General features: G+C 41.8%; 1 protein-coding gene across 5 annotated transcripts in view; it reads right to left on the reverse strand.

Moving 5' to 3' along the window:
* LOC113149481 (MAM domain-containing glycosylphosphatidylinositol anchor protein 2) overlaps positions 1-22,361 on the reverse strand; it is a 142,033-nt gene extending 119,672 nt beyond the window's left edge. For 4 of the 5 annotated variants that reach the window (XM_026341631.1, XM_026341628.1, XM_026341629.1 and 1 more), the window contains exons 1-2: positions 21,932-22,361; positions 19,072-20,152 (exon numbers count right to left, since the gene is read on the reverse strand). In XM_026341631.1, coding sequence (XP_026197416.1) covers positions 19,072-19,144 — 73 coding nt within the window. In that variant the 5' untranslated portion in view covers positions 19,145-20,152; positions 21,932-22,361. Of the gene's footprint in view, positions 1-19,071; positions 20,153-21,425; positions 21,615-21,931 lie in introns of those variants that run through there. The other variant, XM_026341627.1, reaches the window with a different exon arrangement.
* Between the last annotated feature and the right edge of the window lie 2,169 nt (positions 22,362-24,530).

A 24,530-nucleotide genomic window follows, 5' to 3' on the forward strand; every position in this document is an offset into this window, starting at 1 on the left:
AGACTCTAGTAATTTATGAAGAAATAAAAACATAATTAGCTCTAACCAGCTTTGCATTACATTGACTAATTCAGGATTAGCGCTCTGAAAGTCACACTGGACTAGTGCATCTGAAGCAAAACACTACATCCACCAATAAGCTTCCCATGAGAGACAGTAATCATTGTGACAGGAGCTTGCTGCCAGTTCACAAGCAAACTGATCCACCAGAAACTACCCCAACATTTTTGTAAGTGAATGTCCAACTAGGTAACCAAATGGATAACTTAGAATAGTTCCTGGATAAATAGCTAAAATAAATTGTGAAATAAATTGCATTTTATTTAATGCTCATGCATATTTAGTGTTTACTAAACTAAACGCTAAAACAGAGAAATTATAACTCTTCTTCATAATGAGAGACGTCCAATGACTTCATCGGCAGGTTTAACATCGTTTCATTTCTGCAGTGAGCCATTATTCATAGAAATACGCTGCGACATGCAAGTGCATAAAGTGCAACCACGTACTTAAACTCTGCCTTGCTACTGTGAACTATTCATAGCTGTAATCTTAAACGTTTCCAAGAGTCACAGTAGTTTGCAGATCATAAATGCTTTTATTGCCTGCATTACCGCCTTCATGCACAGAACTAAATGTGTGCCTATAAGTACTGTATGTACATGGTATGTTCAGCTTGAGTCACCCAAGCCAAATGATGACATGTGAGGTACTTTAAGACCCGCTCCATGCCGCAGGCATGACAGAGATTCTCTAATAGTCTGCGCCTTTTCAAATTAGGCATACCTTAAATGTGAAAATCAATCATGGATGACAGCTCATTTAGGCCATCAACCAGGGGGAAGCAGAGAAAGAATAAAAAGGTAGAAATTCCAATTACACATTTGATATTTGATATCCTTTTGCTGCATTTATATATGTAGAACTGCTAGCTGATGTTGGTGGCACCTGCATCCAGGTGTATGATGAGCATCATATGGGTTTACATTAATCAACAGACTTAAATATGAGACAAATAAAGTGAATATTGCATTACTGCATTATAAAGACGATCCAGGTCCTTTAAAGATGCATATTATCTTGCTGTGACATTGTGAGATGCTAACCCCTATTGGTATGGCATGGTATGTTGCCAAATGCTTATCTGATGCTTTATGTGTAAAGCAATATACTGTAGCGTATAGAGCCCATTCTAAAGAGCGCTTTAGACAACAGTTCAACTTTAAACACCAGTAACAAATCAAAAGATGAGATCACCATGCCCCAGACTGACATCAGCTTGCATGACCCGTTTAACCTTCTTGCAAGCCATGCAAACCCTACAATCTGTTCATTGGCCTTCCTGTCACCCGTGGACTGAGCGCCACAGCAGCCTGCCATGGAGTCAAACTGCTCAAAACTAATATGATTTTGTCTGGGCAATCTAATAAAACACAAGAGCCATTTTCTCTCTTTTCTGTCTCTTCTGCCCTCCTTCCATGTATCCTGATGAAACCACAATGATTCATAAGAGCTGTAGTGGCGGCTCTCAGTATGCGATGAGCGAAAGGCACCTTGGGGAATTTTATGATCCATGACGAAGCGTCCAGGATCATTTTGGATGTATGCATGTGTCACTGCATATTAATAATGGCCTCTGTCTCATGAAAGAGGCAGCGCACCTTCAAAGGGGATAATTTAATCTTCTCCCTCCTCTCTCTTCTCTGCGCTTGCTAATACTTTTCCGAAGAATACCAGTCAGAGAAGCCATTGCTTACATTGTGCACCTTGGCTTCAGGATAATAATGAAAAAAAAAAAAAAAGAATGAGGAAATGACAGAGGAAGTAGAGCCCACCAGGAGGAGGAAATAAGCCCCAGATTCTGAACACCACTGAGCAAGATAAACAGAGAAATGGAAATTCTCTTTTCTTCACTATACGTATGTAAATTGTGCGGCCATGCAGTGTTACCGAGGGTACAGTTGACTTTTTACCTTTCTGTCTTATCATTGCTGAGAATCATGCACGGCTGCTAAAAAAATCCCTCATTAAAAATTACCATCCTGCTGTGCTCTTTTTTTTTTCTTTTCCTTCTGTCCCAATTCTTGCACCACGAGCGAGCAAACAAGCAACAGAACAAGGCAGGGTGCTCTTAAGTGAGCTACATGTGCCCTTTATCTCAAAGAAAGATTTCATTCTCTTTAAAGAGCCGGAGCCCTGCGGTGAAACCAACAAATGAGGAGAGCATTGTTGGATCCTGGACTTGTTTATGGGACACCATGGAGAGCACTGTCAAAGCAAGAGCTGATGCTCATTTTTCAATGACTGCACAGCTTACAAAAAGCGGGGTTCAACTCAGCCAGAGCGCTTCAGTTGTAATATATAATGCTACATGATCTTTAATTGCATGTAAAATCAAAGTTGATATGTTACAACTTTAAATGTCGTCTTGTTGGAGACAAAGAACCAATTAACCTCTGTCCAAGGGGAAATCCACCATAAAAGACCCATTCATTACGTAAATATATCCACCAAAATATTCCCTGTATACCAATAAAACATTCCCAGCATACTGCGGCCAAATGTTACCAAACATGATGCTATAGTGCTCTTAACAAAAGGGTAACATCAGCTGATGATGTCTATGCATTAAGAAAAACACTAATAGGCCATCCAGTAGTCAGAAGAAAGCAAAGTCAGCATCAAATATAAAATATGGCTTGGCATAGAGTTGCAAATGAATGCAAATCTGGGCCAAAGCTTTCTTTTAAAAACACTTACATACATGACAGTACACAAAGGTTTGGTCTCTTGATCTTGACGGGTGTTGGTTTGACTTCAATACGTTTAAAAAAGCTCTGCAGTACAATCTGTACAACCACTGCCTTTTGTGTTTTTCTGAATACCAGTGATTACTAACTAGCCATTTATTTTTTCGAGTTGAGAACGCGGTCCATTAATTTTCTTCTTTATCTTTTTAAAACATTTGGAGCTTTTATTGAGGGTGCCAATATATCTGGGGGGCACCCCATATCTGAGGAGAGCAGCACTTAAAACTAATGCGACAAACAAAATAGAGACTATTATATGTTAAGGATTTCTGGCAAAAGCGTCTGCATTGCAATTTGGCAGTCTGGATTACAAGGCCAAAAACAAGCTGAGAAAATCTGAAGAAAGCTTTGCAAATATTAGACAAAGACTTACACGCAGCCTCCCACAAAACTGTGCTATTACAATGAGCAGAGGCAGTAATCTACATATATTCAATGAGGCCTGAAAAAGAGAATATACTGTAGTAAATCTGATTTATCTTAACCCTCAATGAGAGCCGGCTGGCTAATGGGGTGTGTGGTAGATCCAGTGTCTCATGCCCTTCGTCAGCCAGAGGTGTCACTACAGTACAATAAAGGATCAGCAAAAGCAGAATGTTACACAAGTTCAGTGATTAATCTTTTTTGACACACCACCTTTTTTTTTTCTCTCTCTTCTTCAGAGGCAACTGTGGAGACTTCTGTGAGTCAGTTTTTGTCACAGACAGAGCTATAGTTAAGCCAATATGTATCAAGGGCGTACAGTTACATCATTACGGCCTGGCATGAATAAGGCACAGTTGTATTTGGTTTCTTGGTCTGTATTGTATATGGGTAAACACATAAATCGTCCACTGTAATTCAATGTAAGTCTGTTATCTAATACCTATCCAAGAATCAGTTGCTTCCAAATGCCACAAGAAGCCCAATTTAAGCATAATTACATTGGCTACCATCCATCCAGCCATTTATCCATCCGTCCTGGTCCTGGAGCCAGTTCCAGCTGTCATTGGGCAAGAGGCAGCGTACACCTTGGACCAGACTATACCAGCGCTTACATACAGAGACAGACAACCAAACACACTCACATTCACGTCAATGGGAAATTTCGAGTCAGCAGGTAACCTAATTCCATGTCTTTGGACTGTAGGAGGAAGCCAGAGTAACCAGAGAAAATGCACATGAGTTCTGCATGAATCATTTCAAACACTTCTTTGACTTCAAGTAAACACAGATATTAGAATAGATGCTGTGCTATATGCACCGTCAGCTACTTCCTACTTGATCTAGTCCCCCTGAATATTCACCCACTCACACCATTTTGTTTACATGTGTGGAATAAATCAATGAGGAGCTAAATGCAATGGTCAGAAGGCAAAAGAGGCTGGTTCTCTGTGCATTACTAAACAGATCCAAGATCAAATGAGAGTGCGGTAATTTGTAACTTGTTTTTGAAAAATACCATACAGTATGAATTAGTAGTAATAGTACAGGGCCGCAACCATTCAATTTAAGACTTGCTTAATTTGTCTTTCATTCAAAGGTAGTAAAAACTCTAAATATAGTTGTGATTAGCCATCCAGCAACTGCAAATGAGAATATAAAAACGTTTTCATGTGTAAATGAAGCAAAACATCATCACCATCACCATGTGATGTAAAATACGAGAATTCTCAAATGATCTCTTCAGACATTTGTGTCTAAAAGTGAATTTATCTCATCAAAGTTTCTTAAAATTATATATGTTCCTTCTCCTGGATTGAAAAAAATCTGAACCCATGAATATGCAAATCTTTTTTCTTTTCACAAGTTAGACTTCTTAGCACAAGCTGTCCATTCTCAGTGTTTGTGAAATGTACACTTCAAGTTTCCACATCGCACAGTAAGTAAGTTATGTAGTGGAAGAAGATCCAAACTACAATCACTCCTAATAGCTTTCCTGTCAGAAACACATCTCTTTTAGCTTGAGGTGCTGCAGCAGAAGTACCTATGTGTGATCATGTAACTTTATATACAACTTAATGAGTGTGAGCACATTATGCCAGCAGACAGAGTTGTGAGCAGTTTCCACAGCTGTTCTCCTCCCTGTGTTTTAATGACGTTATCATCATGGCCGAATTTCACTTCCGCTGCAAAAAATAACCTCATAACATATACAACAAGGCACTTAATGGTGAAATAAATGAGTCAGAGGCCGTCTCCCTCTTGTTTCCCCCTGCGTGACTCTTTGTGTGTGAGTCAGAGAGAGAGAGAGAGGGAGCAGAGGAGTAAAACCTACAGGAACAGAAAGCGAACCCGTACAAGTGGGATCCGTTCTATGTGTGAATGAACTGCACGGTTCACAGAGTGCTCTTTTATTCACTCGCATCCCTCCCTGTAAACCATGTTTGTGGCAATGATGAAATCCCCTGCTGTCTTTAAGGTGTCTTTTCTGTCGCCAAACTCTCACCTCCGCCCAGCAGCGAGGGGGAGGTGAGAGGGAGAAAGCCTCAGCTGTCATCACTGTTTAGATCAGTGTCCTGCCACTACTCTCGCTGCATACACACTCCTTGCCCTCCACCCAAACCGCCAGCAACGTATTACGCAACTTCAAAAACAAGGTCACATAAATATCCAGAGAGGAATCAAAGTAGATAGAATAGAGGGCGAAGGAAAGCAAGGGAAGATCCTTATCCTCCTCCCTCTCTTTCTGCCCGCACCCATTGCAGAGTGTGATTCAGCGGGAGGTCAGACCACTGGAATAAGAGAGCCTGCGGCGTCTAACGCATACAAATGCCTGCAGACACACATTTACACGCACAGAAACACATGCACAAACACAACACTGACACATAGACATGTCAGACACTGGCAGCTGGAGAGACCATGATACTTTTAACAAGACATGGTCCGTCCTGGTGTTGTGTTTGTGCACGTGCGTGCGCGCGTGGGTATTCAGGCTGCATGCAGAGAGGTGTTTTGCTGTGAAGACTAATACTCACCCGCAGTTAAGATCAAATCTCCTAAACAAGGCATCCTCTTGAGCATAAGAATCCTTATTCTGACCCTGTCTTTGTTATGCATTATTAACAAGGCTTGTAGTTAAAAAAGTAGCATTGGTGAGCTAAAGATGCATTACACGCAGCGTATGCTCTGCACAGGGGATTAGCAATACAAGCTGCTACAAAGCAGAAGAAAGTACAAAAATATTCAGCATCTGCTCAATAAAGCTTGAAAAATATGACAATTTTCTGGCTTTCTCTATTTTATGTTATCTCAAAGTGATCAGTCATAAAAGACAGATGCTCTCGTAAGTTTCTCAGAGTTTCTTCTTTGAGAGACCAGAAGAAGTAGAAGAAGAAGTGGAAGACTGCATCCAGATGAAGCTGCCAGATGCTTAAAGTTGAAATTCCTCTACAGGTTGATCAGCAATGGTCTTTGTGGAAGTAAAGCAAGAAAACACTTATTGTTTCTAATTGGTAAAATGTAAAAACTGAGAAATAAGTCTAACAAATCCAAATAAGTGAAAAAAAATCTAATGGTGGTTAAGTCTTTTGCACAGCATTGTATACTGTACAGCATATGTGTAAGACCTGATGCCGGTTAGTTGGTTGCAATGTGCAACCACTACTGACCAGCTGCACAGCAGAGCCCTAATGAGCATTAAATGTTGTACAACGTAGGTTGTACAGGGCCTCAAATTAAGAATTAAGGAATTGAGGAAAAGAAAACATTCTTCTGGCAGAGCAATGAGTTAGGTTTGTTTATTTGGTTAGATATATTAGTTAAAATGCTGACAAGTTTAGACCTTACCAGGTCTTCATGAGGGCAGAAACGGCAAAAAACAGAGCTGATGTTTTTACCAGGTAATGCTTAGCGATATAAATCTAAATGAATTAATACAAATTTAAATTATTGTCATAAGAAATAGAGACATGATACTGATCATATACGTGTCACCTTGTTAATATTGTTACAAAAAAAAGCAGCAAACATAATGCCAGGGTTTAGGTGCATCTTTATCCATCAGGAATAATTTAACACTCTCGTGATACTTTGCAGCACCTGCCACAGAGCTGTATCAGCTCCACGAGAGAACAATCACTTCCCCCGATCCTCTGAAAACAATTTTCACTGCAGAATCAACAGTTCAATGGGAAAACTGCGGTGAGCAGGGTGTGTATCCTCAGCTGTATGTTTCTCTATGTCTGTCACGCATGTGTACGGTCATGTCATTACATGTTAATGGGCTTTCCTCTGATGCTACGGCGCAGCAGAGAGACGGAGGCTGTGATGGAGAGAACAGGGAACCATTTGATGTTTGCCAGTTGAAAGAATAAGCCTTCTTTTGGGTTGTGCTTTCCACAGAGGCATGCTGGGATTGAAAGAGCGCTTGCCCAGGGCTAAAGGGGATTTTTGGTGGGCGTCACACATCCAATTACCTCGGTAGCATCACAGAAATCCACAGGGAATGCACACACACACACACACAAACACACAGACAGATGCACACATTCGCAGGCGTGCACGCCTGCACCCACCCACACGCCAACATGTTAAAAACACCCACTGCAGGAGGCTCTCACCGCAGAGAGGGCGCCGCCAAATTTCGCTATTGTGCTTCTGCTGGATCAGTTGCTGCGGAATTCATGAATATTATCAGAATGTGTTTATATGTGGCTTATGATATAAATATGGACAGCAATATGGAGGCACCGCTAAGTTTCCACCTCTTTGGAGAGCATTATTAATGCATTCAGATAAGCCATTACTGGATTTGCATGAGTTCCTCTGATGAGCCAAGAGGGCCTGCGGAGCCACTAAAATGTTGAGGTTTATTGGTGCATTTCAAAGCTGTTTAGAAGTTCTCTGTTCTGTGGAAAATGCGGGGATGTCTAGCTGTTTAATACCCCCACCCACAAACTTTAATAACTGCATGGCCCCACATCAGCAGACCAAACACGTCGAACCACCAAACCAAATTTTAATTTAAAACACTACAACCTGGAATTAATGCATTCATGACTTTTTTTTCTACTTCTACCTACACAGGTTAATAACTTTAATATTTCCTCTTTCCTTAAAACGGGGGACCCGAAGGCCAATGGGAAATCATACTTCACCAGATGTTACTATGAAATCGATTTTGTGGTACATTTTTAATTATACAAGATTCGTCATTTTTTTTAAAGCGTCATGAAACCGCCTGGAGCACTTCTTCTATTTTATTGCAGCTGATAAATCTCTGAAATCAGTGTTGTTTTAAATCCCCTGTGCTATTAAAGAGGAAATTACTCTACATTTGGTAAATACACCTACAATATGAGAAATTAAACCCTAGAGGTGGTTATTTGAATGAATTTTGGTCAAAACTTCTCATCCTCAAAAATACTTTTGCAGATATTTTATACATATTTTTGATCTAACTCACAAAGCTGCCTTAAAATAAAGTACCATATATATGCAGTCAGCATGTAAACACCATGCTCTATTTGAGATCCTAAGGATCGGCGCTAAACAAACAGCGATTGATCAACTATTGAGCCGCAATTTCACATCATCAACCTTATATCCAGTTGAACGTGAAGAATCAAACGGTGCTAACTAAAGAAAAAGTTGCAATTCAGTGAAAGCTTTCTGAGTAGCACAGAGACCTCTGATTACAGCCCAACAGCAGGCGGACATAAACTCTGCTCCACCATATACTTTAGGAACTTTCTCATAGTAATCACACCGATGAAGGGTCACTGGAGAGGTCTACCCAATCCATTCCTTATTATTAAGATGTCTTAACTGCTCAGGGATGATGCATTTGATGCACACCCTGAAACAAAAGGTGCAATAATACTGCATGCAAGAGAAAAGGCAATGGAAGGGCACAGGAGAATAAAATGTAAGGGAATGCGGAGAAGGAGAAATGATGAAAAAGGGGCAGGGGGTCAGAGCTGTGAACGTGGCATTTGCGGAGGCCCCCTTCAGGCTTCGTCAGATGAAACACATCTAACTGACATGAAAGATGAGTTAAAATGACTGGACTGCCAAGTGTGTGTTTCTCTGTGTGCACATGTACAGACATGTGAGTTTTTTTGTTTGTTGTTTGACTTTATTCCTATTGTTTTAGCAAAAAGCATCAGATTTCCAACCAGAACTTATGCTGCATGTAATAAAATGTTATAATACAACATTTGTGCTACAGGTGTGTTCAAATTCTTATTTTGGTAAAGCTCGTGCCTATCAACTAAAAAGCATCTGCACACGACAAACAAAAGGTAATTCCTTCAAAGCAGAAGAAATCTGCGCTAGTGTTGATGCGAAACTTTGTTGAGGCCAGGGAACAATGAACTCAAAGCTCAAGTGAGAATTTCACTGAAGGCAAAAAGCGTGGGCTGATTCTTCTGCTGTTCGTGGTGAGTGAGAAGCTCTCAAAAAGGAAGTACACCTCACGCTGTGCAGACATGTACAGTCTGGGTCATGAGCCAAATTGGATTGCTAATCACTGAATGTCAAAGCGTGAATTTCTTGGTGGATGCACCAGACTGTGACGAGACTCGGGACAAAACAGAAGAGTTAAACTGTTTATCGCAGATTCCGGACCGTTGCTGATGCGTTGTTCTCGGCAGCTAATGTATGGCTAGTGGTATTCTACACATTGACATTGTGCAAAGAAATCTTCAGGTAAAATGATTATGAACTGCAAAGCTTTTGCTGCAGCAGCCTGAATAATGACAAAAAGGCAGAAAATACGAAGTGGGCAAGAACTCCAACATCTGCATTAAATCTCGCTCTGAGACTTCTTTCTGCACTGAGTGAAATCTCAGTGGAGATGTGCTTTGACTACTCCAGATAACTCAGCTTGCTTTGCCACAGGAAACCATTAACTGACAGTACACGGCTTGAGGTTATCCCCATGGGTGTAACAGCCTCTGGGATATACTGCGTCTGGCGGCGAGATGAAGAGAGCATGACACTAAAGAGATTAGCTATTACATTGTGAATTTTCAGTTAGAAGAATAAGGTTTACACAGAAAGGCAAATAATACAAAAAAGAGCTCAGCAGACGGTTGGATATCCTGTTTAAGAAGGTAGGCGGTTTAGTAAGTGTAAAAGCTAGTGTAAAAACACACGTAATGACTGCATCACTGTGAGGCACGTTCGGCATCCATGATGAGTCTTGCTCAGATGGGCTGATGCGGTGATAATTCACATAGCGAAATTAACATCTCAGCAAAGTGTTGCCCTAGATACGTGAAAAGGCACACACGCCGAAAATGGGTACACATGCTCCCACACAAACTGCCTGTTCATCTGTGTTAAAATTTCACAGTGCCACTGCAGAGCCACAGCAAACTCCACGGGCTCGCTCTCCTTTTGCCAGTAGGGAAATGAAAGAATAATACAGCGACGATATTTGGTGTGGAAGTACTGGTATGATGCCAGTTGTATGCAGGGGTGTCTAACTGTGCGATTCCCCTTCTGTGTGCCTATTTGGCCTTGGTTTTGAAGGCGGAGACTACTAAAGGTGTCATTGTCAACACATTTACTTCGCCACTGTTCCTGCTCGTCAGAGGAGCTTAAGCATTATTCTCTAAAGAGATAAGTAGGCCCCTTCCTGAAGTTGCCTCACAGAAACGAAATGGTGGTGATTTTTGAAGAGACGCATTCAGCCTCTCCCCCAAACCTTCTACGCACGCTGCCCACCTCCCCACCCCTCCCATCTCAGCAATCTCATCTGCACTCGTGCACAATTGTAAGGCTGCTGCGAGGAGCTTTCGTTTCTGCAATCACTTCACATTTGTTTCAGCGATTGATTTCCTGGCATGTGAGGGGAAGGAGAGAATGAGCGAGTGGGTAGGCAGCAAGCGAGGGAGGGAAGGAGCAAGCGAGGGAGGCAACAGGGAAGTCGGAGGATGTGCAATGCCAGGCTCACAAACTGTCACCATGACAACAGACATCACTTCACAGTAGCAGCACTTAGGATGCCTGTGTGGGCTGAAGTGACATAGGTGAAGGTTGGCATTAGCCTCTTGTGGGTGCCACAACGTACCAATTCTCTCCTAGCTTGCTTTTTGCTAAATTTTCTCCACAATGCTGCTAAGAGGTGCCCTACCTACGTATTGGGATTAATGAATGATTTGCACTTTATGCATGTAAATGTTGGTCCTGCCAGTTTGGCTTAACAAAGACAATTCAACTGATTAAAATGTGTAAGGAAATACAGGAAGAGACATTCATATTCAATGTGCCCCTTTCATCATTTGCGTCACTTTGAAGCTAGATTTGGAGCATGTATAATTCTCTGTGATTTGAATTGATGCCAGTCATGGAAATGATGAACTTGAGATATGGAAACACACCACAGGCACTAAAAAGGATCTGTCTTATCAGCTAATCCTGTTCATTAAGAAATATCTGTAACTCTTTATAAGGATTATATTATTTAATATATATATATGATATGTTATAAACAGTATATTATAACACTAACTCAATGTAAATAAATAATAGTTTGTGCAATTATTTCACACAGGGATATCTATTTATACAATAAATTCTTAAACCATATGTGGAGCAGGTAAAGAAACTTAGCAACATGCTACATTCGATAAGCCCCTTTAAATGCATAAATATAGCCTACTTGTTTCTTACACAAATTATAAGCCTGGCTAAAAGGGTTTGGTTTAGTCTGCTCTTATCAGTATTGAGCATGCAAACCTGAATGCCTCGCTCTCTGCATCTGGCATTTATCCATTCACATACAGTACAGTATTTACGAGCAAGCCAAAGTATAATGCATCTAATAGCCATGACAGTATAATGAGGGCTTGAATGTCCTTGGGAAAAATAAAGAATCAGGGGAGAGAGATAAACCAAAAACATTCAGTAAACGGCATATCAGCAAACACAAGTATAGCATGAGGAGATGTTAATGAAAATATGACTTAGCTGTGATTTGATGGTTAGAAACTGCGGAGTCTGGCCCACATGAGGGGATCACGCTGAAGTCTACATACCACTTACAGTATACTGCACATGCATGAATTGAACCAGTGGTGTACTAGAGCAGCACCATTAGGCAAACTATGACAACATTTTAGTTTTTAAATTTAACAGCATGTTACAACAAAACAATGCTAGACAACTAGACAACCAACTGCACAGCCAAAGCCACATCCAGGTGAAGCTGGCGAGAGACATCAGCTACAGTGGCTCTGACTGAGGCTCTCTGCAACTGTGGGACAGAAATGTACCAACATCATTCAAAAGTTTAAGGTCGCTTAGAAATGCACTTTCAGATTTTATATTATATAATTAATATCAACCAGAGCAGAAATACAGTGCAGATTGTTGATGTTGTAAATCACAATCATAGCTGGACATGTTTTCTTAATGAAATACCCACAAAGGCGTACCGAGGCCCATTATCATCAAATATTAGTCGTGTGTTGCAATGGCACGTTGTGTTTGCTAATGCAAGTTTATCAATTTAAATGGCTAATTGTTCATTAGAAAAGCCTTTTGTAATTATGTTAGCACAGCTGAAAGCGTGTATGTTTTTCATGGAAAACATGGAAATTCCTTTAAAACTTTCCAACAGTATGTATACGTGTTTGTACTCAAACAATACTATTCAGTATTTTTTAACTCCTTTATAGTAATTAACTTCTATATGTATCAGTTATTTACTAGTAAATTCAAGCCTCTGCACACCCACACATTTCAACAATTACTCCTGTTGGCATTCTTCTTGCCATTTGCACTGAAGGGAATTCTATAATCTTAAAGTCATTAATTAAAGGGTGAAGAGATGTCAATCACGCTCATTCATGATAGACAATGGGGAAAACTGTAAGTAAACACCTGCGTGGGTGGACTATCTGCGTGCAGAGGCTTTATGATTTGATAGTCTGTCAAGTTTGATAGAATGAAAAAAAAATGTGTTTAAGAAAATAAATTTTGTCAGTTCCAAAATCTAAAGATGAGGGTCCAGAGTAAGGATACATGTTCAGCTGATGTAAATGTAAATACATGTTCGGTTGATGTTGAATTTTTCATTTTGTGTCTTGAGTCTTTCACAAGCAGCTGTCAGTGCTGACATATTTTACAATATTTTATGTATTCAATATTTATAGTTTTCAGTCACATGACTTTCTGGAGACCTGCCAGAGCTGTACTTTTTACATTTCTAGAAGTACAGACAGCTACAGTATATATAGTTTTGATGTGTATGACTCAATAATGCTGCCGTTTGAAAAGTTAAGGACAAGAAATAATTATCCAAGGTGAGTGCTAATTGGCTAACATTGGTTAGGCACCTAACCTTGACCCATAGATACTTTCAGGGTCACTTTAGTCAGTGTTCTAGTGCAGTAGAGATGACACAGATGTAGAATTCTTACAAATTCAACAGGCGAAGGAGAAGGAGAGACTGGCCAGTGCATTTTTATAGCACGGTTCGAAGACATTTGTGCCACACTTTGCGTAGCCGCTGTAAACCAACTGCAGCGGCTGATGATGCCTGTATTTGGAACAACAGTAAGAGCGAAACCATGCTTTTCCCTCCAGGTGGGAGGTCCTACAGTATATAGATGTCACATGAAAACTATAAATAGAGGCAGTGTGACATGAACCAATGATGTTGCAGCCACATGGTCAGGCCAACAGAAAACATTTGTTACGGACAATCAAACATTTTATCATCCTCAGGAAAAACACTAAAACACTACTGTTAATGACTAATGCCATTGCAAATTATGAAGGCATACTATGAACAAACAACAGTAACATGACTACAGCTCCTGGTCTAGCTTGGCCTGTCAACAACACAATCACAACCTTAATTCCTTCACTGAAATAAGAGAAGAATGGTTATTTCTTAAGACCCGTCACTACTTAACCTCAGCATTGCAGCAGTTATCTAATGTGTAACCAAGTTACTGCATACAAGTAATATCTAGCGACTTGATAAAAGCCCCTTCAAGATAAAAGATTTCCTCATGAAAACTGCAACAGAAGCAAAGGGGGAGTGTAAAGGAGGCACAATGCAATGCCAAGGGGAATCCTTATCATAGGGATCTACATGTGCCACGAGTAATAGCTGCAGCAGTGCTATTGACCAGTTTGGCTTCTTAAAGCTAGATATTGTAGCTTTAATTTACTGGAGTCGAACCGTGTATCTGTCAACATGAGGAAATTAACACTATTACAAGAAATGAAATCACTGCAGATAAAAGCTGTGTTGCTCTACAAAGTAATATTAGCAGGACCAAGGTTGGCATTTAAGATTTAAATCTTGTTTTTTAATGATCCAGATGATAAATGGCCGTTGTATTAGAATATCAGGAGACAAGGGAAAAATATCAGCCTTCTCTGCAGGTCAGAGGCCATGCTAGACTTCATTAAAAGTACAGAATTACTTTTGAGTCTAAATAAACCCGGATACAAGGCTGGTCTAGTCATGCACCACTGCAGTACTTAATGAATGAATGCCTACAAGATCATTAGCAACAGCTTTCTGTCCTCAGCACTGTACATAGCAGCACAAGTAGCTCAGGGTTTGGGGATGTGGGCTTAACAGTTGAAGCAGCCAGCCAGGTTACAATAAGCTTCTTTGGTCCACAGTGGGGATTTGGCGTTGAATGATCCTGAGGTAAATGGTGTTCCTAAACTCATCCAAATCCTCACAGTAGGGGTGGGAAAGCATTACAGTTGCCCATGATGTGTGTAAAGCTACATTGTATGTGTTTTATTTTAGTTTCAGACCTAAAAACATTATCATACATTTTTATCCCATTCATCATTGATGTGCAAAGTTCTTTGCTTTTAACAATGCAAAGAAAGGAGAGAATGGAATACATTTTTTCTGCACAGGTGTTGTTATACTGTTATTGTCACCCTGAAGCTAAGGGGGGCAGAGAGAGGACAAATCCCTTTTTAGTGAAGAGCATCCCTTAACCACTCAGTCACAACTCACATAAACATACAGGTAACGTGACCTCTTGGCTTCACAGCGAAGCAGCAAGTGACATAGATGTAATTAAAGGAGCACTTCAACGATTTTAACAAGTTAAGCCAAGTTAAAGTACTAGTGTGTTGCTCAGATTGTGAAATCACTTTTTTTGTGCCTTCTGTGACTTTCTGTGGAGGAGTAGAGTTCCAGTAATTAGGATGTTAGCAACTATTGCAATTTCAAGCAAAAATGACAACTGTTCCAACTTATAAAGTCTGTCAAAATAACCCTGATGATCACTGGGGTTATCAGGATTATCCAGATTTACCTGTATCATCAGAGACTAATGTGTGACAGAAAGCCGGCATTACAAACTGAGCATGTGGGGTTTGGAAGACGTCAAATTAAATCATGTTATTAAATTGCATTATGGGAAATGCACCAGTAGAGACTGAAACACCAGCATTTCCAACGTTACCCATGTTTTTTTAAATCTTCCTCTCACAAGTCCCTTAACCATAAGATATGGTTGAACTTAGAGATTAGATGAACTGGTTTCCTAAATTTACCACACTAAAAAAAAGTTGTTTCACCATGATCACATGGTATTGGAGTGTTAAAAGTAAAACTGTCAAACATTATCCAGCGAATACTGAGCACAGCAGGAGGCACTTCAGTCTTAAAGCTCAAACACTGTCTCTGCAGTGTATGTTTAGTGACAGTCTCAGAGGAGTGGGTCCAAAGAGAACTGACATTCGGTATGATTAAGTTGGTTCTAAATAAAGCCCCACCCAAGGGTACGTAGCATTCCCCAATGTGCAATGCACACAATTCCATTGCAATAAATCACTTCTTCTGTGCCTTACCTAGCTGTATATGCTCATTTGCTTATGATTGAAGGGTATATACTTTGGACATCTATTGGCTTTTACCTCAGAGATGGAGAGGGAGAGACAGGCAGAGCACAGGGACAAGCTCGGAGATAGAGACTGAGAGTAGGAGGGAGGAGAAGAGATAGAGTTATCTGTGGTCTCATTACGGTGGGAAATGTGAGGGTCCCGATCCAAGGGAATGATGAAGGACTCTGTGGAGGAGGCCTCTGAGAACCAACAAAGCCGCCTTTAGTTTCACTGGCAGAATGCATTTGCATAGCTTAGAAGCCAAAGCGTCTGAACCGGGGCTCATGAAAAGAAACCCCAGCAATTGCTTGGACTTCAATGCAAACGAGAGGGAGCTAGAGTGGGAGAGAGAGAGAGAGAGAGAGAGAGAGAGAGAAAGAGAGAGAAGTGGGGAGGGAGAAAAAGCAGTAGGAACTTTTTCTCTTCAGTAGCATAACACAAAACGAGATCAGGAACATCTGCACATCCCATGGAGGTTGTCGCCGAATGACTTTGATGCAAAGAGAACATACTGAAGGCGGTACATCTCCAGATAAAGCAACAAGCCGAAAATCATTTCCGTGCTAATATAAAAGTCATGTTCCATTGTAGCCGTTTGATATTTGCATTGACTACATTTTGGTTGACAGCGATATTACATATAAATGAAATTAGCGAACGGTTAGAAGGTTTGTATGATGATTTGATACGTCTTGGAAGAGTTCCACTAGCTATGAAAGAGGAGCAACTACTGGCCTATTGGGGCTCTGGAGAGTAACACAGAGATGAGCAGAGATTGAGATAATATAGCAATCTCCTGGAGAAGGGGTGTGTGCTGGAAGAAAGAGAGACACACACTCGGAGGAGAGTAGGAAAAAAAAAAAAAAAAAAAGAAGTAAAGATAAGGAACCCTGCACAGAGAAAGAGCAGAGCAGATGTTGTACTTTAGAGGTGTCTCCCTCTCTTTTTCCCCTCTGTGGCCTGGAGTCATGGAGGCATAACTAGCCTCCATCAATCCTCTTTAATGACTCTGGCAATACTACTTAACGCACTACTATGCAATTTCTTCATTACTACATCATGATTCCACCATTTTGTCGGCAGCAATGACGTATGCCGACGCTCTGGGACAAAAATTAGCATGGAAAGTCTCATTTTCTCAAACCGTCCCATTCATCCAATGTTGGGTTCATTTGGAAATCTGAAGGAAATGATGACGTGAAGTTTTAAAGGCGATCATAAAAAAGATGATGGGATCTGGTGGCGTGAATGGTAATCGTTGAAATGCATTTCACTGAGGAAAAAATAAAACCATCCAGCACTATATTATGCTCCACTTTCAAACACATTACTAATGCAAAGCTTTTAGGGCTTGCCCTTAATAAAATCGAATGTAAAACTCTACCACCATTACAGGCAGCATCATGTGTTACGCTCTTGCAACCTTCATTTTATTCAGTCACATACCCACAGCTTTTCACCTCGGCTGCACAATACTCTACTTCACTGACCCTCCTTCATGTGTCAAAACCTTCAGTGAATACGGTGGGAGGCGACACAACACGCATGCTAATGTTTTGCAAGTAGCAATAATAAATGATGAATCTTGCCAATACATTTTCTTTCAGGCCACGTCCCAAGATGTTGTGATGTACGCTTTGCAAAATATAAATTGTAAATATGAGTTATATGCAGGACCTTGCCAGAATGCAATAAACAAGTTTGAGGGCCTATAGATCTATATTCTATATCTAGAAAGCGGGACTGATATAAATCCTTACTAAGGCACACATCCTGTCCAAGCATACATACAAACACAATGCTCAAACAATTCCATCTGTTCCATGATTGTGTCTCTTCTTCTTCTGCTGCTGCTATAAGCCTAGCAGTCCAAACACACCACTTTGACGATACCACACAGAGCATTATGGGATATCATCCTTTCTAATGAGCTTCATCTACACGCACCGCTCTATAGCATGGACAGCTTGCTCACACCAAGAATCCGCAGCTTTGATCTGGCATTTACGGGATGAGTTCTGATTGTTAGCGTCATGCCCGTCTCCACTGACTGTAAGATATTCTTGTAGAGGCTGATTTAGTAGATGTGGATCTCGAGTCAAGCAAAGGCAGTGATTTCTTGAGACATCAATGTTTGATGGGAGGCTATGGCCTCGGGCTTAACGCGTAACAGAAGGAATTCACTCACGCCAAACAACAACACCTACGTAAAAATCTTGCACTGCCTAATGAGTGCCTAGGGGACTGACGATGACGTAAAAACTAGAAGTATAGGCTACGCATTGGTAGATATGTTAGTGTGAAATATCTGCAACAGGTGTTCGAGCTGGAGAAATGCAGTAATCTGAATAATCGTGCACATACTGTTTGAGCAGCAACGCTACAGCTACCTTGACGTGCTGTGATTTATTATCTTCACCGTCTCCCTCCAAAGCAAAAGGATAGATAAAATCCCAGAGCATCATTGGGCAGGTGCAGCACCATGACTGTTTCTGTCATGCTCACAGTAGCCTTTCATTTCTACATCATCCCTGCGCACGCAGGCACACGCACATGCACACGCACACTGTGGCAACGAAGATCTTTTTAGTGCTTGGCAACAGTTTCTGAAACACAGCATCCAACGTTTCTACTTGACCTCACATTCTCCCTGCAAGACCTCCGCTTTGGTAAGAGCCACTGTCACCGCTGACAGGTCAGGGCTGTGCACCTCAAGGTTTCTTCCCCGTCCCAATGTTAGTGCACATGAATCATTATTTCCTCGCCGTGCTGATGTTGCTGTTGCTGCTCCTGCTCCTGCGAGAATGACGAGTCATGTGAGGCATTATCTGTGCCACTGGTTGCAGGAGCAGACACGGTAAGAGACAGAGATGTGTGAGTGTGTCTTATGAGAGGGAGGGACTGACATATTCGAGGCATGCAGGCACAAGGAAGAGCTGGGCTGATGGATCCGCCACAAATGAAAATCATTTGCATAATAATTTGCTGCTGCTCAACAGATTACTGTCCTTCTAATGACGTTCCCAAATATGGCCTGATGTAGAACAAGTGCCACGTCGAGCTTTTCAGTGGAAGAATGACATGTATGCAGGTGACCAGTTTACAGAAGCTACAGGCTTTAAGTCAAATCCAGCATATTCCTGTGAAATAATCTATGACTGTGCCTAAATTTAGCCTGCTCGCTGACTATCCTGGGCGATGGGTTGGATGGAAAAAGGGGTCTGTGCATGATTGGCTACACAAGCCATTTGCTGTATAACCTCTGGGTTGCTGAGAACATTTGGAGCCTCTCACTCAGACATGACATTCATACCTGAGTCGTCACCCTTACATGAGTTGATGCCGCATTTTGTTTTGGTTTTTATATTAGGAGACCTTGTGGTGATTTCTGAGCGTTTTTCAGTGTTAAGGTCATCATCAAATTTGGTTTGAGCACAAGCACATCGCACACACTCACCGTACACTCCTTGGCAACGGATGCCCTCCACGATCAGAGCCAGAAGCCCCACAACACTGATAATTAGATCCATCCTTTCACGTTAAGCTCTGCATATCCAGCCCTCAATGGCAAGAAGTCCTTTCCGGGGTGGTGTAACTGAGGTGCATAGACACAGCACTGATCCACGCGTCGATTAATTTAGTCTCAGTGGTCGCTCTAAAGGTATTTATGGGCGCAGCAGGCAAACACACACACACACACACACACTCACACAGGCACGCACACGCACACGCACGCACACACACAGGTAGTGATGGTTGTGATGTCCACTGCCTCGTAAGTCAAGATGCGGAGTGCTCGCGGCGTTGGATGCGGGGAGTCGGGCAGGCGCGGGGAGTGGGCTGCAGAGAGCCCGGCCTTAGACCGAACAGCAGCCTCTCATCGACTGCAGGTAGGCGCGCTCCTGTGAAACTGTTTGTCCCTGGACTTTAGAAACCGAAGGGGAACACGCAGGCTGTCGTCTACAGGCGGACGGAGGCTCGGTACCCACGGACATAGCTCCTGTGTTCCAGCTGTGGTCGCGGCACTCTCCGCGGATGCTGCTGCTGCTACGCTGACTGCATGCTGTCAGACGAAGCCATCATCCCCCCCCCCCCCCTCGCTTTGCAAAAGCACTCACAGTCCAATTGTCACCGCTTTCACCTTCTCGGCTGCTGTTCCCGTGCGCTCACACAGTCATATCACGACTGCAGCCAGACGCCGCGCGCTCCACTCATCTCTCCCGGTGGCAATGACAAGGGGAGGGTCCGGTTCGGCGAGGAGCGGTTCACCGTCTCTCTACAGCTCCTCCGTGATGCCTGTCGTTGTCTCGCTGTTATCAGACCACTTTTCTAATGAATTCATGCGACAGTGGGAGCCGGATGTGCCCGCCGTGGAGCCAGATGAGCATCAGTCACGCTGCGCAATACGTGCTACGGAGACCGAGTGGCACCGCAACTGGTCTGTGGCTACGTCAAGAGGTGCGTGGCTTCCAGCGCTCATCTGTATGGGAGGCTTCGCTCAGCGTCAGGAAAGGCATGAGAGGTGCAGCTGCTGGATGCTGAGAGAGAGAGAGAGAGAGAGAGAGAGAGAGAGAGAGAGAGTGGGGGGGAGAGGGATGAGACTATATTGGAATTCAAGAGATCTAGCTTCGACAGACCTTCACAATCAACACTAAACACACAGTCTCTACTGCCTCCCCTCATGTTTCACCATGCCTTCTTTATTAAACAGGGAGCAAGAGATGTTGTCAGTCATGTAGCATCCATCTGCTACATAAGCCAGTCCTTTTTTTTTTTTTTTTTTTGATGGAAACACTAAGGTTGCAGCATCTGCAGCAGTGTGTTTCATACATCGACACACACCTGCCCACGTATATTTTGGTAAAATACCAAACTTTTTGAAGTTTTGAAAAGGTTCAATGAAGCCGTTCCCAAATAAGATGCCACTAGGCCCTCAGGGGTCCTGATGGCACCTTCAGAGGCTCCATTTCATTATATTCAGTGTTGTCATATTTAGTGACCGCAGGTTTCACTCGCACAATACTGACTAATAGTCATTTGGTGATGTGGAGCAGCTTGGTTGGTAGAGCAGAGCATCAGCATCTATGAACCTCAGTGTTATTGGTTTGACTCCCAGTTCCTCCTGGCCACGTGTCGAGGTGTCCTTGGACAAGACACTGAAACCCCATCGTAGGGCCATTATCTATGTGCAGCTGTCCAACAACAATTTGCCAAAGGGGATCAATAAAGTATGTTATTATAGACCAAATGGATTCGCTTTACTATACTTCCTGTTGGTAATAGCTGGCAGTATCCAAATGTTGTTTCCTAGCAACACAATTTCTATAAAATGATTTTAAATGGTATGTCATCCACAATGGAGAAGCACACGGTAAACTTTAGAGATAAATGGGGGGATGAATGTCAGGAGCCACAGTGTGATGCCTGATTAAATATTCAGTGCAGACGCGTGTGTTACGATCTGGACTGACGGACGGCGACGAACAAACAGGTGGGAACAAAAATAAGGTTTATTTAACAAAAGGCAGGGGACACAGGGAACTAACACAAACTAACAGACAAAGTATCAAATGAAAGAGACCCGAAAACACGGTTAGTAAACACAAACAAAACCACAACCTGACATACAAAGTAACAACTTAAAACCTATGCATTAACATGGACAAAACTGACAAAAATAGATGAACAAAGTAACAAACTTAATTCACTGCAGAAGGCAGGCCAGACGGGAACAAACAAACAAAGCTAACAGGACAAAGTAACAACAAAACACACACTGCAAACAGGCAGGAAACTCACAAACAAACTCACAAAAGAAACCAGGGTCAAACGAACGAAGTGCAGTCCAGGTTGAAACAAACAGAGTCCAGGGTTATCCAAAATGACTGAATGACTAACTGACAAACCAACAAACTAACGAAGCAGTGGCGTGGATTCCTTGAACAGGGAGTAGCATGAACGAACGTGAAAGATGTGTCATGAATGAGCGACAAACCAGCAATGAACTGAGGACTGAGGGGTGCTTTTGAAACAGAGGGATGCACAGGTCAATTGAATGAGGCAATTAGTCCAGAGTGTGGAGAGTGGGGGAAGAGGAGGAAGTCCATATGTGGTGTGTGGCAGGAGGGTGAGACACAGAACAAACAAAACCAAACCAAAAAACAGGGGCAGAGGGAGGAACTGTAACAGCGTGGCTATGAATCAGCTCCACAGTCATTCATTTCAATTAATATAATATAAAAAAATAACATTTTTAACTAGACTAATGTACTGTGACTTAAAAAAAAGCACACACAAATGTTAGCAGTGATACATACTGATTGATTTCTGGTGTCTTCACTCAAGTTGAAATAGGAGGCTTAGAGTACAGCATCATCCCATCTTCAATACTCTGTCTTTATCCTCAGGTGATCCAGGTAAAAAAGAGTAAATGTTTTCCTGAAAGTAAAACAAAAAAAAAATGTAACTTTGTTCTGTTGAGGGGTTACTATTTCCAGCACAGAGACAGTCTTAAGCGGGTCTCATCTGTTTAGTCAGCTGAGGGATCAGCTGGGAAGGTGACTGCTGAGGCGCCAGTGGGTGGTTTGGTGCCCTCTACAGGACTCAGTTAAATGAATCCATCACCATGCAGTCAGTTTGTGACCAGACTATAACTTTGATTGCACATGCTCACTGTATAAAAAGAAATAAAGACAACATAGCGATTCTTTCACTGCCTTACTGCTGTAGATTACCATCGCTGTTAGCTGTCAATATGTAACCCACAGTGCAACAAGTGGAATAAAATGAATGTAGTGAAGTTAATATATGATACAGGTTGTTAAAAATTAACTAAAGTAAATGATTAATCCATCTATTTATACTGGCATGAGTTTGGTGCCCATGAATGCAAGAGTGAAATGAAGATAGTAAGTGTGATTATTTAAAGCATTGCAGATCTTATTTTCAACCAGTCGTGGCTTTGTTTTATCTCAAGGTATGTGAGACGGCGAGCTCAATAATTAATTGAAGATGTTTAACTATCTGCTGTGGTCTATCTTCCAATTCCCTGCCTGTGAGAGGACGCTGGCACCTCTTTTTGCAAGCGTAAGCAAAGCGGTTCTTTCATTGACACAGATATATAAAAATCTCCAGCAGGTCATTGGGTATTTAGAGTTCACTTCAACTCAGATCTCCTTCATCCAACGTGCTGGTTGAAGTAGGTGCAGTGGTAGGATTTATTTGATTTTCTTTTCATGTGATCAAACGTGAACCTAACTCCAGTCCAAACGTATAGGTGAAGACTTGAAACAGCCAGGACAGGATTATAAGCCGGCTGAACGTCCTGACAAGCATGATTTGTCATATGGTGAGGTGTGTATGTTGTTGTTCACCCCCCATCTGCTTGCTGCTAATCATTCTTTTTATTACTATACTTCTGCATCACCCATCCAATATGGACTGGAGTGGGAGACCACAGAGGAAGCTTAGACTTTAACTCCCCATCTGTCTGTGAATAAGTCTGCTCTCAGCTTTTTCCCCTCCCTCTGTCTTCTTCCCTTGTGGAATATAATGCAACCTTTTATATCCAAGATGTCTAATACTACTACAGTGCGCTGACATTGGAAGGCATGCAATTATGAAGCCCACTGTGAGTACAGAGTCTCCATGCAGCATCAGGAGGGGCTTCATAAATATAATATGGCCTCACTCGTATTGTAGTTTGGAGCTGTTTGACATTTCACTAAATTTATTCAGTCATACAGTGCATGAGGTGTTGGATACTGAATGAAGCAAGACAATCTGGCATTTGGGGAAGCCTCTGTGAACTTCGCATTCAGTTTGAAGCCCACCCAGACCGAAATGACGTCACTGTTAGATAGAGGGCGAGGGTCAGCCAGACAGGAGTGTGTCTGTGTTTGTGTATCTGTGATTACATGAGAAAGAACATTAGCGTTAGAGGGTTATGGCTTTTGTACTCTGACAAGATTCTGCTCTGGTTGGCATCACACATGAGCAAATCTCCAATTGCACAACATGTATTTTTCCGTCTCACTGCTTCAAAATTCATATAACAGCCAGAAACCGTTCCACAGACTACAGTAGCCCAGAGCCTTTCAAGCCAGTTGTCCGGTCGCTGTTGCTTCGTTTAAATTGTCAGCGTCACTGTGTGAATGTGGCATTTCAAACAAATGATTACTTTAAACTTCCATCCGATAAAAAGAGAGACATTGTTCGACGTACCCCCAGGGAACTGTGAGACAGAAATGACATATGTTCAAGCATTTAGATTCAAAGGACTTCTAATGGTTCCTTTTACTACCATCTTAGAACAATCTAAAGATTCATTAGGCACACTGTCAAAATCTGCATCATCCAGGGTAAAAGCACCCTCGGGGGTATAGAATACATGAGCAAATTTTTGGTCATCTCTCAATTACTGCATGTATAACTTCCTGCCAAATGCATTTTAGCTGCAGTACATATATATATATATATATATATATATATATATATATATATATATACACTGTATATACACTGTATATATACACACTCACAGAACACAAACAAGCATCCCTTGAATGTGCCACTGTTGACAAATGTTTCACTTAGAAAATAGGTCACCTCCAAGCTGGCACAAAGACTCTAGAAGTGATGAAATTTAAAAGTGGGCAGACGATGTGGTTTCTCCCCGTCATGACTCGTTTACAGTGAGACTCTGCGTGTGGATTATCCATCACTAGCTGGAGGTAATTTGAAAATTCATGAAAACACGAACACTCACTGCTCGTTTCCTGCTCGCAGTTTAACGAGATGCACGAGCTAAACGCAATCTCCATTTGAATTCCAGCTTTAGTTCTGATAAGGTGTCGCACACTCGCGTTGTTCATCCTCTACGAAGGCAACAAACCGGCTCTTTCGTGTTAATAGGAT

This window comes from Anabas testudineus, chromosome 24 (genome assembly GCF_900324465.2).
Source record: "Anabas testudineus chromosome 24, fAnaTes1.2, whole genome shotgun sequence".
In the NCBI taxonomy this organism is placed as follows: domain Eukaryota; kingdom Metazoa; phylum Chordata; class Actinopteri; order Anabantiformes; family Anabantidae; genus Anabas; species Anabas testudineus.